At 41.9% G+C, this 14,709-nt stretch overlaps 1 protein-coding gene across 1 annotated transcript; it reads right to left on the bottom strand.

Moving 5' to 3' along the window:
• Window positions 1-210: 210 nt before the first annotated feature.
• LOC133153050 (homeodomain-interacting protein kinase 1-like) lies at window positions 211-3,714 on the bottom strand. Its single transcript, XM_061277079.1, has 8 exons — window positions 3,070-3,714; window positions 2,811-3,002; window positions 2,546-2,727; window positions 2,001-2,124; window positions 1,618-1,728; window positions 1,458-1,544; window positions 1,203-1,396; window positions 211-1,116 (listed from the first exon to the last, which is right to left on the bottom strand). Exons 1-8 carry the CDS (start codon window positions 3,328-3,330, stop codon window positions 933-935), a joined length of 1,335 nt encoding a protein of 444 aa, XP_061133063.1. The 5' UTR covers window positions 3,331-3,714; the 3' UTR covers window positions 211-932.
• Window positions 3,715-14,709: the final 10,995 nt, after the last annotated feature.

Here is a 14,709-nt window from a genome sequence, read left to right on the forward strand (position 1 = left end):
GTCCCATGTGCGCCGTGCACTAAGCAGCTCCCAGGCATGGACTAGTCATCTGTTAAGCCCCCGGTGCGCCGACACCGGCACGTCCCCTCGCACACAAATCAGGAGCATGGGCACCAAAGTGATGAAACACTACATTCATCAAGAAACGTGTTTGGGGGATTTTTCCGTTTCCTAGAGCCGAGGGCAGACGCCAAATAAGGTTTTTATTGGGGGATTAAAGGGCTAGGCGGCGGGGATGGGTGGCTGAGGTGAGGCGGGAAAGATGGCGAGGTGAGGCGGAATGCAGACAAGGACACAGCTGCGAACGTTATCAGTCCATTTAATGGCTCCGTTATTAGCTATCAGATGGGCAGAGTGCACTTACTGACGGGCTAGAGGGCGCCTAACGTTTACTTTGTATTAGCCGTGATAAACCGTCTCAGACATGCACTGCGTTAGGATGCCGTCTTCCCAAGTACTCATTTTGTTTGACAAAGTATAACAGTAAACAATTATACGACAGTTACTTTCACCAATCATTAGCGCGTCAATATAACCGTACACGCTCCGAGAACTATAACGGCAATGGGTGTCTTGTTCTGACATCATTCACAAACCATGAAGTAGAAAAAGATGGACAAGTTAGATTTATATACAGGTTTCGGCACATGTGATCTCTTTATCCAACGGGCACAGTGCTCAGACAAAGTTTTTGGCATGTAAAGAACGTTAAGCATTTTATCATCAGTTTAAGAAAATGATGCTCGGGCTAGCTCAATCAGTGGAGAGCGATACTTAGAGTTGATGGCCGCCATGACTGTCAAGTGTGAACATTGTACAGGTTAGCGAAGGCCCAACATTGTTCACTGGGTTGAGTTTGTTGGGACAAAGAGAAAGCACAACGTTCCTCCATCTCATCAGGCGGATGATGTGTCTATCCCAGACCCCGTATGTCAACTTGGGTCCGATCGTTCATCTTGGGCCATGATTTCGTACACTTCCGGTGACGTGGGGCTGCAGCATGGCTCATCATCGTGCGACTCACTTAGAGCCAACGGGTCGAATCCTTTCCCGCAGAGCGACTGTAGCGTGGTCTTGTTGGAGCACGTGGACATCATGTGAAAGCATGACTGCACGCTGCAATACAAGTTGATATTTAAACTCCAATTAGTTTCTGTTTCATGATCGAGATTGCTCCAGGAACTTAACGGGTCTAGCCTTACTGGGAGCTGCTGTTGTGAAGCGGCTCCAGGTGGCTCATGGTGCTAAAGTCGTGCTCCAGAACCTGGCGAGGCGTCATACGCTGCGCGGCGTCAAGGTGCAGCGTTCCCTTCAGCAGCTCCACAAACTTCTGCACGTCGGTTGTCTTGGCCGCTTTATTGGCAATGTGCCTGGTGTTCAAAATCCCTGGCTGGAACTAAATAAATTTGAACATGTCATAGACACTGAATTTGAAGTTACAGTAAGTGACTGCTTACATGAAGAAGGCGATCAAGAGAGCGGAATTTAAATCGTCTGGTCTCTTTGGGTACTGATGTGGTCTCTTTCTGGTATTGTTCGGGTGTCTGAAAGGACCAGACTTGAGGTAAACGTTGAGTTTGTATTTTTTTTCAAGGACAAGCACGGAGAGGCACATACCTTGAGATTCCAGCTGAAATTGCGCTCCATCTGGAAGAAGCGCTTGGTCTGCAGTCCAGCTTCGAGAACATTATCTGGTGGCTGACCTTGAGTCTCCACTATGTACCTGAGCTGAAATCACAACACCAAGTTAACATTTGGGAATTTTCACCCAAAACATTACTAAATAACCTGTAAGGTTCATCGGAAATTATGAGACGTAAGAGGACTCACACTTTTAAGAATTTAGATTCCAGTGTCAACCAAAACACTAGTGTGACAACTGATGTTAAAGAATGAGATGAAGCACATTTACGACGCATATTTTCCTTTAAGTTGAAATGACGTTTCACAGTATTGTCGTTAAGCCAATTTCAAAATAGGGTATACTTACTTATACTTACCATGTCGTATTCACTTTTTCCAGGGTAGAGAAGTGCGCCTGTGTATAGAAATGCAGCGATGCAGCCCATTGACCAGATGTCTATGGCTTCTGTGAATGGTGCACCCAACAGGACTTCTGGAGACCTGGCGACAGAGGGGGAGATGATTAACCATCTTATTGTGATTTTTTCCCCCCATTTTTTCATATAGATTATTTGCGTTTGTGCTATCATTGTTAGTCTTTAGACTTTATCTAGTATGTGCCACTTGAAAGATGCATTGAAAATAAAATTATAGTAGAATTGGGCACCTGGATCTACAGTGTAAATTTTGCTATTCAAAAATTTGATAAGAGTCCATTTAAAAAATGTTCGACGTTTTGTTTCCTTTAAGTGCAATTCTTGTGTTTTTGGCAGCACCACGTTAAAAGTTTTTTTTATTTTTTATTTAATGTAACCCCACAGACTACATCACAATAGCCCAATTTGCACAAGGTAATTTGCAAAGGCATTTTTTTTTTCCAATGTTTTGGTGACCTCACGGGTTAGCTTATATTCGGACTTACCGATAGGGGAGGGTCTGAATGAGCGAGCCCTGTTTGGCAGTGGACACCTGAGCAGCGAGGCCAAAGTCGATCACTTTAATCTTGTATGGTTGCTGAACCTGGTTAACCAGCATCACGTTCTCCATCTTGAGATCCGCGTGTATTATCTGGGAGACCTTCAAGTGGTCCAGCATGTCTGCCAGCTAAAAGGTCAATCCAACAAGTCCAACTTTATCAACATTCCATAAATATTAAAACTTTTTTCTTTCGTTTTTGGAAATCATACCTGATGGACAACTGGCCTGATCTCCTTCAGCTGGAGAGGCCTGAAATTTCGTTCTTTTATAAAATCATACAGACTTTTGTCCAACAGCTCAAACTCAATGCAAACATGTCCAGTGATGCTGAAGATGCTGTTCCATTGCACCAAGTGGCATTTGTCAGCATCCATCTTTTTGATTTTTAACAAGGCAAGAATCTATTAAGACACAAGTATAGATGTCAGTGCAAGTCATGACCTCAGGTACCTAAAAGCTGTCATCCACCTCATATATGGCCCGCTTAGCTGATGTTCCATAGTTCTTGATGGTCTTGACCGCCACCGTCTTGTTGTCGGTGGTCTTCCGACATTTAACCACGTTCCCATAGGCGCCGCGTCCCAAGACTGACAGCACGTCATAGCTGGATGACTTGGAATGAATTCGGGCTCCGGGTGAAAACTGATTGTACTCGGAGTCGGAAGAATCCATTCTGGAGATGAGCGGGTAATCGTCCGACTGTACGCGCTGCTCTTCGGTTGATGACATGGGGAGCCCCGGTCACCTCGCCCGGAGGAGGTGGGACAGTCGAGAAAAATCCTGTCCGCGGGAGCAAGTAGGGAAACTTTGAGTTTCATGTGCTTTATGGCGTCACGGTTTAAGTTGTAACGTAACATGATCGTCACGAGCACGGGAACGAGTTGATATTATGTGTCGGGAAGGGCCTTAAAGTCTCCACGGTGTCCGTGTGTGCTCTCCGCCTTCAGTCGACCTGAGCCGGCGTGCTGGTTTGCTGTTTGTGACGAACAGTCAGCGTAAAGTGCTTAACAGTCACACGCAGTACTGATGTGCATTCGAATTATTTTAAGTAAACAGAATCTTTAGAATCAGTTGACTCAAAAGATTCGTTCAGACAAATCGTTCAAGGAATCGTCACCAAAACACACACACTGAACCGTTTTGTTTTTGAACACGTGAGTGAACGATTCGTTCAGAAGAACGATTCTTTTTTCCAGTGAACAAATCACGTCCTAAAGTGATTCGGTCTTTTTTCAGTTCATATGACTTCAAGCAGTAAGTGCCGGTAATGCGCATTGAAGCTGGTGCCACCTCGCCGTAAAACGAAACGAAGAAGAAAATGAGGTAACTTCCTGTTCACGAACGAGTCGTGAATTGCGTTTCCCGTTCACCAACTGAACGAATGTGTGAGTCAACGTGTCAGTGAGTGATTTGCATTTCCAGTTCATCGCGAGAACGGATCAATGAGGGAGCGAATCCTGGCTTTCCCGTTCGCGAACGAGTTAATGGGTGAACTGCCTTCCTTGCCCTGCGTCAACGGACCAGTCAGTGAACGTGTTGCGTCTCCTGGCGTGAACTATGTAAGCCAGAATGTAGGTTTACAATTTGCCAAGGAAAGAAAGAACCACACACTGAAACACAACTTCTTTTATGCACGTTTTCTCCAAGATAACGGCTAACTTTATTGCATGAAGGGATGCGCCGTCATGCAACAACGGGGAGATTATGCTTCTCTTTGGGTAATCTTGATTTTATAACACTTGCAGTTTTTTTTCAATAGCGTGTATGCATATATACGCCTAAATATTGTTATCCAATATATCTACTGCAATTTCACATTAGATTGCTGGTTTGAAATGCATTTTTAATATTATTTTTCAAATAAACGTTATGTTAAAACTTGTCTGGTGTTTTATTCCTTGTTTTTATATTCGCCAATTAAATCATAAAAATCTTCGCGAACGAACCTTTCTCTTTCACTTTAGCTTTTCCCCTAATGAAGTGGCCTGTGACTAGGTACACCTCGTGGACACTTCAATAGGTACACTACACAAGGTAAAAAGAAAGAATAAATAAGAAAGTGTAGCGAACGATTCGGTGAACGATTCGTTTGAACAGATTTTCTGAGTGAACCGATTCTAAGGATTCAGTTCACTTTGAGAACTGGAATGCACATCACTAGTACAAAAGAGTGCAGTCGTCGTTAACGTACAACAGGGGTCACCAAACTACGGCCCGCGGGCCGGATACGGCCCGCGGGACCGTTTAATCCGGCCCGCCAACCCTGAATAAATTGTATTATTAAACCTTTTTTTTTTTTTTTTTGCTCATTTTGCCTGCAATGACTGCGTTTCCCCAGTAGATGGGGAAGCGCTCGCCTGCGCATTTACTACCGGAAGCCGTGTCAGAAAGCTCGGTGCACACTCACAAGTGCGTGTACGGACATGGCGCACTCGCGCTCTATTTGTATCAGTCCCGAATTTAGAGCGTGGGCTGTGACGACAGCATTCTTGTAATTTGCGCGCTGAGCTTTCAGATGCAGTTTTGCGCTAAAGCCACCCACAAACCTTCCCCTGGAATCCTTCCGTTAAAATGTCGCCCAAGTAAAGCAGGGTGAACAGTGCCGAGCGTTTAAAAGAGTTGCCAATTTGGCTCGACGTACGCGACGTGACGTTCAGCCACATGAACGTCAACATCTACCCGTCACAGATCGAGGTAAACGGACCAACACCTCGGATCTCGCCTAAGAATTGCCACAACAAATTTTACTCCAGACTATGACGCACTATCAAACTTTAACAAAAAAGACAGCAGTATCTACAAGCCTACTGGAACCTACAAAAGGATTATAAGGAAGGAACACAAGAACTTTAAGAGACTGCTCATATGTGTCAGAGAGGTTCTGCTCTGACAACTGAGCTGAACTTTTATCTGTTAAGATTGTGCATGGCACAACAGAAAGTTAATGTTCCATGGTTTTTTTTCTATGAAGAACCCAGAGAGAGTTATTTAGTTATTTATTTCCTGTTTTTTCTGTGAAGAACTCAGAGAGGGTTTAGTTATTATTTATTTCATTAATAGTGTTATTATTTGTTTCCTGACTTTTTTTCTGTAAAGAACCTGGAAAGGGATATTAAATAACCGTTATTTGGTTATGTGTGGCTTTCTGGAAAACAATAATTTTTTTAAGCTCCCCTACGATCGTCACACTTTTTCTGTTACAAACTGCCACCGGCCCGCCATCAGAGAAGGGAAAGGTTATGTGGCCCTCACAGGAAAAAGTTTGGGGACCCCTGACGTACAAGGTTGAAATAGCCAACTAGTTACTGACATGGGCTTGTTCACGGAAAGACCTTGGTTCGATCCCAGGTGCAGGCATATACCCAAATGTGCTTTTAGAATTGGAGCCTCGTTTTGTATGCATATGCAAACAAATGCAAGTATTTATGTGTAAATACATAAGGTGGCCCTACCCCGAAGTTGGAGGATCAAACCAATGGATCACGCCCACTATCTAGGGAGCAGGGTGAAATCCAATAGTGTAGGGGGCGAGGCGGGAAACGTTTTAGCTGTGACACCTGTGACCTTTGACCATGATATTTCCCTAATAAAGTGGCCTGTTAGTGGCTCCATTAGGTACACCGCCATTTTCAGGTGTACCTAATAACAGGCCAGTTCATTAGGGAAAAATCATGGCCAAAGCTTAACTGAAAGTGAAAAGTGCCACACCCGCCCTCACCCCCACTTTCTGATTGGCTGGTTGATCTGTGACATAACTCGGACACTCCATTAGGTACACCGCCATTTTCAACTGTACCTAATAACAGGCCAGTTCATTAGGGAAAAATCATGGCCAAAGCTTAACTGAAAGTGAAAAGTGCCACACCCGCCCTCACCCCCACTTTCTGATTGGCTGGTTGATCTGTGACATCACTCGGACACTCCATTAGGTACACCGCCATTTTCAAGTGTACCTAATAACAGGCCAGTTCATTAGGGAAAAATCATGGCCAAAGCTTAACTGAAAGTATAAAGTGCCACACCCGCCCTCACCCCCACTTTCTGATTGGCTGGTTGGTCTGTGACATCACTCGGACACTCCATTAGGTACACCGCCATTTTCAACTGTACCTAATAACAGGCCAGTTCATTAGGGAAAAATCATGGCCAAAGCTTAACTGAAAGTGAAAAGTGCCACACCCGCCCTCACCCCCACTTTCTGATTGGCTGGTTGATCTGTGACATCACTCAGACACTCCATTAGGTACACCGCCATTTCCAAGTGTACCTAATAACAGGCCAGTTCATTAGGGAAAAATCATGGCCAAAGCTTAACCGAAAGTGAAAAGTGCCACACCCGCCCTCACCCCCACTTTCTGATTGGCTGGTTGATCTGTGACATCACTCGGACACTCCATTAGGTACACCACCATTTTCAAGTGCCTAATAACAGGCCAGTTCATTAGGGAAAAATCATGGCCAAAGCTTAACTGAAAGTGAAAAGTGCCACACCCGCCCTCACCCCCACTTTCTGATTGGCTGGTTGATCTGTGACATCACTCGGACACTCCATTAGGTACACCGCCATTTTCAAGTGTAACTAATAACAGGCCAGTTCATTAGGGAAAAATCATGGCCAAAGCTTAACTGAAAGTGAAAAGTGCCACACCCGCCCTCACCCCCACTTTCTGATTGGCTGTTTGATCTGTGACGTCATCCAGACACTCTATTAGGTACACCGCCATTTTCAGGTTCGTTCGCGAAGATTCACGAGTGAGTGACAGACAGCATTGCTGCTATGCCAGCCGACACACGTTATGCATTGATATCTTAATGTTGTATTTGTTGGATTGTAGTTGATGGTGTTATTTTACCGAATGTGTTTGTGTTTGAATAATAGGTTGAAAAAAAATCCATTATGCCAACATTTGTTATTTTGCGGGACACCGACTCATATAACAACGTAAAACACATTGTCATAGAAAGCAGTTAACCAAATGTCTGATTTTTATGTTTTAATTGGCGAATATAAAAACAAGGAATAAAACACCAGACAAGTTTTAATACAAATGTTTATTTAATAACAATAATAATAACAATAATAATAATGATAATATTAAAAGTAAATTAAAGTAGACAAACAAGGAATAAAACACCAGACAAGTTTTAACATAAATGTTTCTTTAATAACAATAATAATAACTATAATAATAATGATAATATTAAAAGTAAATTTCAAACCAGCAATCCAATGTGAGATTGCAGTAGATATATTGGAAAACAATATTTAGCCTTATATATGCATACACGTTATTTAAAAACTACTATAAGTGTTATAAAATCAAGATCACCCAAAGAGAAGCATAATCTTCCCGTTGTTGCATAACGGCGCGGTGCATCCCTTCATGCAATAAAATTAACTGTTAGCTTGGAGAAAACGCGCATAAAAGAAATGGTGTTTCAGTGAGTGGTTCTTTCTTTCCAGCGCAAATCGTAAATCTACATTCTGGCTTACATAGTTAACGCCAGGAGACGCAACACGTTCACTGACTGATCCGCTGACGCACGGCAGGGAAGGCAGTTCACCCATTAACTCGTTCGCGAACGGGACAGTCAGGATTCGTTTCCTCACTGATCCGTTCTCGCGATGAACTGGAAATGCAAATCACTCACTCACTGACACGTTCACTCACAGATCCGTTCAGTTCATTTTCTTCTTCGTTTTGTTTTACAGCGAGGTGGCACAAGCTTCAATGCGCATTACCGATACCTACTGGTTGAAGTCATATGAACTGAAAAAAGAACGAATCACTTCCTATCGTTCACTCTCGTTCACTGAAAAAAGAAAATCGTTTTTTTGAACGAATCTTTCACTCACGAGCCAACACTAACACGCAGAGTTGGCTTGTCCTTTTGTCATTTCATCGTCGAATGCACGCAAGACATGGCGTGGGATTCGGCGATGTATGGGTCATGTCATCTTTCATAAGCGCGACAGCCAGCTGTTATGCAAAAAAATGCCCTTACGGCGCCCAACGCGTTGCTTACAATGACCAACTCTATGTATGTCTCTTTTTCTTTTCTTTTTTTAAAATAAATGCTTCTTTTTTAATAGGCCATTGTAAACTCCGTACATACACGATGACTTAGTTTAAAGAGCTTTTAAAGTGAATTCATCCCTTTATGCATGTTTGAAATACCTAAACTCGTGCAGAAAATCTGTTTCGTGCAGAGACTGAGAACTGCCATACTCAGGACAGTCTTAAAATACTTAATGTGCATGCAAAAAAACCTTGAAAAAAATGTCAAAACACTGCAACCATGCCATCACTAACATTTACAGTGCCCACTTCAGCTTCTGAAAATTTCAAAACAATTGCCATATATTTTTGGAATTTATGGGCATATGGTCTTTTCCCTATGTTCACGAAAAAAGAAAAAGAAAAAAAGCTTAACGTGAATGTTAGAAAACTACAAATCGTTCTCACCAAAATGACCATTTAACAGCACTTTTTGCAAACACGACTATACATCAAATAGGACCAATGTGACACTGTCTTTTTGCTATGTTAGCATGTTGTCAGAAAGCAATCACAAGTTCATTTGGCAGACAAGCAGGCTTTAAAGTGCGTGGTAAATCCATGTAATTTGTGATTCACCATTATCTTCTCTTGAGATATCTCATTTGGATATTGGCTGTGTGTAATGAAGTGTGCGCTTGGTTCAAGGCCATTTGCCCTACTATTACGTTTTAACACTATAACGGTTGGGGTAGTATCATTAATCTTAGATTGCTATTTTACGATCAACATGAATGAGTAATGACATTTGTGGCAATTGCACACCAAATCTAACCAAAACAGATAGCCACTGATGCATGGTGTTGGTTTTTACATGACTTCAGCTCAACAAAAATACAATTTAGGGACACATTTTAGTATACGAGGTGTGGATGATGGCTTTTTGTGTGAATGTCACATACTTCCACGGAACTCGGTGGCAAATCGATTGGCATTTTTGCTAGTCTTTGTTTTTGGGAAAAATTTGAGGCCAGAGGGGTTGGAAAAATCAGTGTACCCACACGCATACACATCAAAGTAAAATTAACACTTTCAAAATAAAAGAGGCACATGTTTTGCATATCATTTTCAAGTTCATAAACAGTGCCCAGGGCTGGTCAAGACTGAACCTTCTGGACGTGGCCCACGGGGCGTACATTGCAAGTTCTGCCCTAAGGCCAAAGCAAGAATATGTTCAATTGATTGTGTGTTTCTTCTGGGTATTTTTTCACCGCCTTAGGCTCTTGTGAGAGTTGCTGGGATGAGGGTGTTGCTGGGGGGGTGGGAAAGAAATGCTGGGTGATCACCGTAACGTCTCCTCATATTCGTTAATGAAAGCAACTTTGATTTTTTTCCCTGTTACACTGATTATCAACTTTTGACGCAGATGATCATCCATCCTTGTAGAAATTAGCAGAATTATTTTCAGTTAAAATGCTGTTCTATTGGATGTGATACCGCAGTCGTTTTTTTTTTTTTTTTTTGGGGCAAGTCTAAATGAAAAAGCACTGCAGACAGAGAGAAAAGAATGAAATCTGCACCTAGGGCGGCTTTATCTCCAAGAGGTGGGTTTTAAAGGCCCTAAAATGGATCCAATTACGAAGAGGGCTTTTTTTCGGAACTGTGTGTAATTGTGTAACCCTCATTTTCCTGGCACGGGGGCTCTGACAGAGGCCTCTCATCTCCCCTAAGCCTCCTCTCTCAGGCACAACGCTGAAATGAGATCTCGTCTTAGCGGCGGAATTGCTGAAAGTATTGCAATGGACACCAAGAGAACAAAAATCACCTTCTTACAGAGAAATCCCTCCGAAAAAGAGGTTCGAGCTCCCGTATCATTGCTGGCCTCTGAGCTGATGCAATAAAGTCAAGAGGTCTGTGTGATGTTTACTCATGACCGCCTGCTGCACTCGAGAGGACATTGAAAAGTGTTCTTTTGACAGCCGTGATTGTTTTCGGATGATTTCCTTTTAACTGGATACAAAGATCTTACCTATCTGGTATTGTGTAAAAAATCTTAAACTGCCATTGGATTTGTTGTATCAGCACTATAATAACCTAACCCTAATCCCTAATCCCTAATCCCTAACCCTAACCCTAACCCTAATCCCAAACCCTAACCCTAACCCTAATCCCTAATCCATAATCCCTAATCCCTAATCCCTAATCCCTAATCCCTAACCCTAACCCTAACCCTAACCCTAATCCTAATCCTAATCCCTAACCCTAATCCCTAACCCTAATACCTAACCTTAACCCTCTCTGCATCCATTTCAACCTGGTGATCCTGAAAGTAATCCCCCATTACTTTATATACTGTACAGAGGTTTCCAGGCAGGGATGGACCGGGACAGAAAAAAAGTCTGTACCGAAAATACATTCGACTTGTGCAAGCAAATTAAAGACTGATTTTTGTTCTTTTTTGCAAAATCTAATCTGTCTTTTTTTCTTCTCTAAACAAAAGGGCATCAAAAAATTATGCAGCGTCTTCTTATCGTGGGCCGCCACTAAAACGTACAGAAACCAATTTGTGAGTCAGTTTCTAGTTTTAGTTCTAAGGGTGCAAAGAGGGCTATTAATATATTTAGTTTTACACATTCTCTACAAAACAACAACAACAGCAGCAGCCAGTGTAAATCACAGAATGCATTAAAATGCTGTAGGTGTGATTCATGTGAGGTCTAAATTGTACGTGGCTTAATCCTAAAACGTGACTTCATGATGATTGGGAGGTTTCTGGGGACCTTGAGGAACAAGCATGGAATTAATCTTCTGTTGCCACATTTCGTCACTCTTTACTCTGGTTGGCTGGGAACCATTTCACAACATTTTAATGAGGCTTTGTTTGTACATAATGCTTAATATAGCCATTTATTGATATATTTATATCACTCATTTATTTATTTTCAGTTTCGTTTCTCAAAAAGTCTTTCGAGGTAAGACTTCTCACAATGTGACATGTCACTCCTCGAAACACTTTAGTATTCATGGCTGTTCTGTTTGCATTATATGCTGTGTGATTTTTAAGAGCTTTGTGATTGTGCTGTCGCATTTTCTGCATGGCGTTAATCTCAGCGTTTAAAAGTGTTCAATGGATTTGTTTCACAGCTAAGCAAGGCGAGACATAACCAAATTAGTTTTTTTTAAATCAGTATAAATGTTATTCTTTTATGACCTGAAGGTTAAAGATCAATTGATGGCATTGATGTAATGAAATGTTCTGATTGTATTATATGGTATTTATTAGTAAGACTTGGAATCATGAAACAAGTGTGGTGTCGTTACTGATAAGATGAATATTTGTCTTTTCTATTTTCATATTTTGTACTTGCTAAAGATTTGAAGTTGACGGTCTAATTTTATTGAATTAAATAAAGTTATACAAGTGCATATTCTTTAGATACACATCAACTAGATTCCCAACTTAACTTTTCCTATTTATGGATAAAACAATTCTCGAATTGGTGAAGCAGTGCCCGCATTGAAAAAGGTGCTACTTGGCAAAAAAACAAAAACAAACTCCAGAGTCATGCATCATCTCCATCTCTCATGTATCATTTATTGGCTCAGAGAACATTTCAGGAAGCCCAACCTCCGTGTGACCTTAGCCAGAAAAACTTTGTGTGTGTTAAATTTCAATTTAGCTCCACTGGTCACACACATGTATGCGCACACACACGAGACCTAACCCCTGTGTATTTTTCTGCAAGCAAGCAGCAGTCGAATTTTGAAGACAAAAGTGGGACATTAATGCAAATCATTGATGGGTTTTTGCTCGAACATCACAGGGGGTCCACACTTTGCGATGGTCCTTACCTCCGGTGTTTGGTTGTTTTCCCAGTGTGTGAGCCAATTGCAGAAGGGAATCATATCTCTTTTGATATGATTGTTTATATATATATATTCATATTCTGCAACGAAGACTTTACTATGGACAACCATGTTAACTTATTACAACATAATGTACTGAAACACAATGTAGCACTATTTTCTTTTCATGGATTCCCGTTTGATAAATTTATATTTACTGTGATTGTGACCTTACTAAAATAGGCTCGTCGTAACAGATGTATAGATTTGTTTACTCTGTCGTAAACTGGACTTTCCAAATTGGGTTCTCTTTTTAATGCAGTACAATAATCCATAAAACAGTATGGCTGTCTATATTGAGAACATACCTGCATGCACAACCCCTTTGTGGTCCCATCACGATTACAATTAGTCCCTGTCTCAGGGGACCAATTCCATTGGACTGACTTATGGTGAGTGATGTCATCCATTGCAATGAGATCAGGCCTGTAGAGAAGTATTAGCATCATGGCTAGTTTAAGTGTGTGAGAGAAGCCTTAATAAATTCCGCTCCAGGCCGTGCATCCGCTGATGGACTATAAGTATGTATATAGAATCCACACGTACGTACACACGCACACAAATATGTTAGTGTATAAATATATATTGCAGTCGGGCAAGGCTCCAGGAATGTGGCTATATGCATAATCGAGCTTCAAGCAGCTTTGTAACCTGCATATATCACAGGATTACAACCCGCGTATAAGTTCACATCAGGTCTATTCATCAGGTGCTGTGATGCGTAGCGTGATTTTCAGTGTCAGCACAACGTGTACAAAACGGTAAATCAGAAAGACGGAGGTGCCTGTGTGCGTTTGCACGTGTGTGTGTGTGCGTGCGTGAAAAGAATGGTCAGACTGGGAAGCACTCACGGACATTAAGATGCAGAGGAATATGATTACAATTGATTAAATGCTGCTCTTTGCGACTTTGCTTCGCATATGTTTTTATGGTGTTTATTCAGACTTGATAGACCATTAAAACTAGCAAGATCACTCAGAGAATGACCAAGAACCTCTGTAGTGTCTGTGTCGAGATATACAGTTTGTAAAGTATCGTAAATCAACGCATCGTAACTCAGCGTATCGCAACGTGACGTAGCGCAACGCAACATATGCTAACAACGTATGGTAACACAACGTATTGTAAAACATTGTAACACAATGTACACAAACTCAACGTATCAGACCACAAGGTTACACAACATATGAGCCTTTTTAATTACCGAGAAAAAGCCTTGCGTCTTTATGTTCAGTTCTTAATATGGGCGTAAAAACAAAATAGTTTTTCGCCCTTGTAGGCCTCCATGGAGTTACTTTAAAGCCACTTATTTAAATGTCATCGCAAATGCTCACCAATACTGTCAACTCTCACAGTAAAATAGCTTTGTGCCAAGGACCTTTGCTGAATGATGGTGCCAATTAAATTATTTAGCATCTCAATAGAGTGTCCAAAAGTACATTAACAGATGGAGGACCGCAGTGAGGCTGATAATATTCTCATACTGCAGGGTTCACTGGCTTCATCTAACATTTACTCATGCACCATTGAGTGAAATTAGCCGGCGCTACACGGACGAGCCAGCGCAGGAAGGAGCTGCTCTCCAATAAGTCGATGGGAGGCATTGTATTACATGACGGCCTGCGATGCCGCATACCTCGGAGGATCACTTGGGAATCTGAAATGCACCGCGGAAAACCAGAAAAATAACAACCCAGACCGTGTGAGATAGAAAGAAAGGATCCCGAGATACAACGGTTATGCTTTTGTTCAAATTTGAGTTGTGCTCCGGTTCTCCGGTGCATCAAGCTGGACTGCGTCGGAAGACTGTGATCCACCCTGAAGCTTAATTAAATCCTTACTTATTCAATTGACCCGGCAGCTGGTGATCAGTGGAAATGAAGCATGAAGAGGGGGTTTTATTAAAACCTGTTATCCTAAATTATATAAGCAGTGTCAACTCAAATGAACATTAGCCAGGCTTGTGCATGATGCTAATTAGAACAGCGACTAAGTACACATCTTATTAAAAATCTCAGTTTAGTACTCGCACTGTGTAAACCGCATGTACCTCCTGCCACTAAGTGAATGTGTGTGTGGCAAATAGTGCCAATGGAACACGACTAATCCTGGCCCGGATCCAGGAACCACTAAGGTAAACATGACTTCAAGTTCTTATTGTGCTAAGTCAAATGAAGGAATTCCACTGCACGATGTTGATTTT

This window comes from Syngnathus typhle, linkage group LG4 (assembly GCF_033458585.1).
Source record: "Syngnathus typhle isolate RoL2023-S1 ecotype Sweden linkage group LG4, RoL_Styp_1.0, whole genome shotgun sequence".
Taxonomy (NCBI): domain Eukaryota; kingdom Metazoa; phylum Chordata; class Actinopteri; order Syngnathiformes; family Syngnathidae; genus Syngnathus; species Syngnathus typhle.

What these genes read in the sequence shown, in the direction of transcription:
- LOC133153050 (XM_061277079.1), bottom strand. Translation starts at nt 3,330, where the DNA reads ATGTCATCAACCGAAGAGCAGCGCGTACAGTCGGACGATTACCCGCTC. An exon ending in TCAGGCCAGTTGTCCATCAG is followed by an intron (nt 2,728 to 2,810) that starts GTATGATTTCCA and finishes TTGACCTTTTAG; the next exon opens with CTGGCAGACATGCTGGACCA. An exon ending in ATTCAGACCCTCCCCTATCG is followed by an intron (nt 2,125 to 2,545) that starts GTAAGTCCGAAT and finishes CTCTGTCGCCAG; the next exon opens with GTCTCCAGAAGTCCTGTTGG.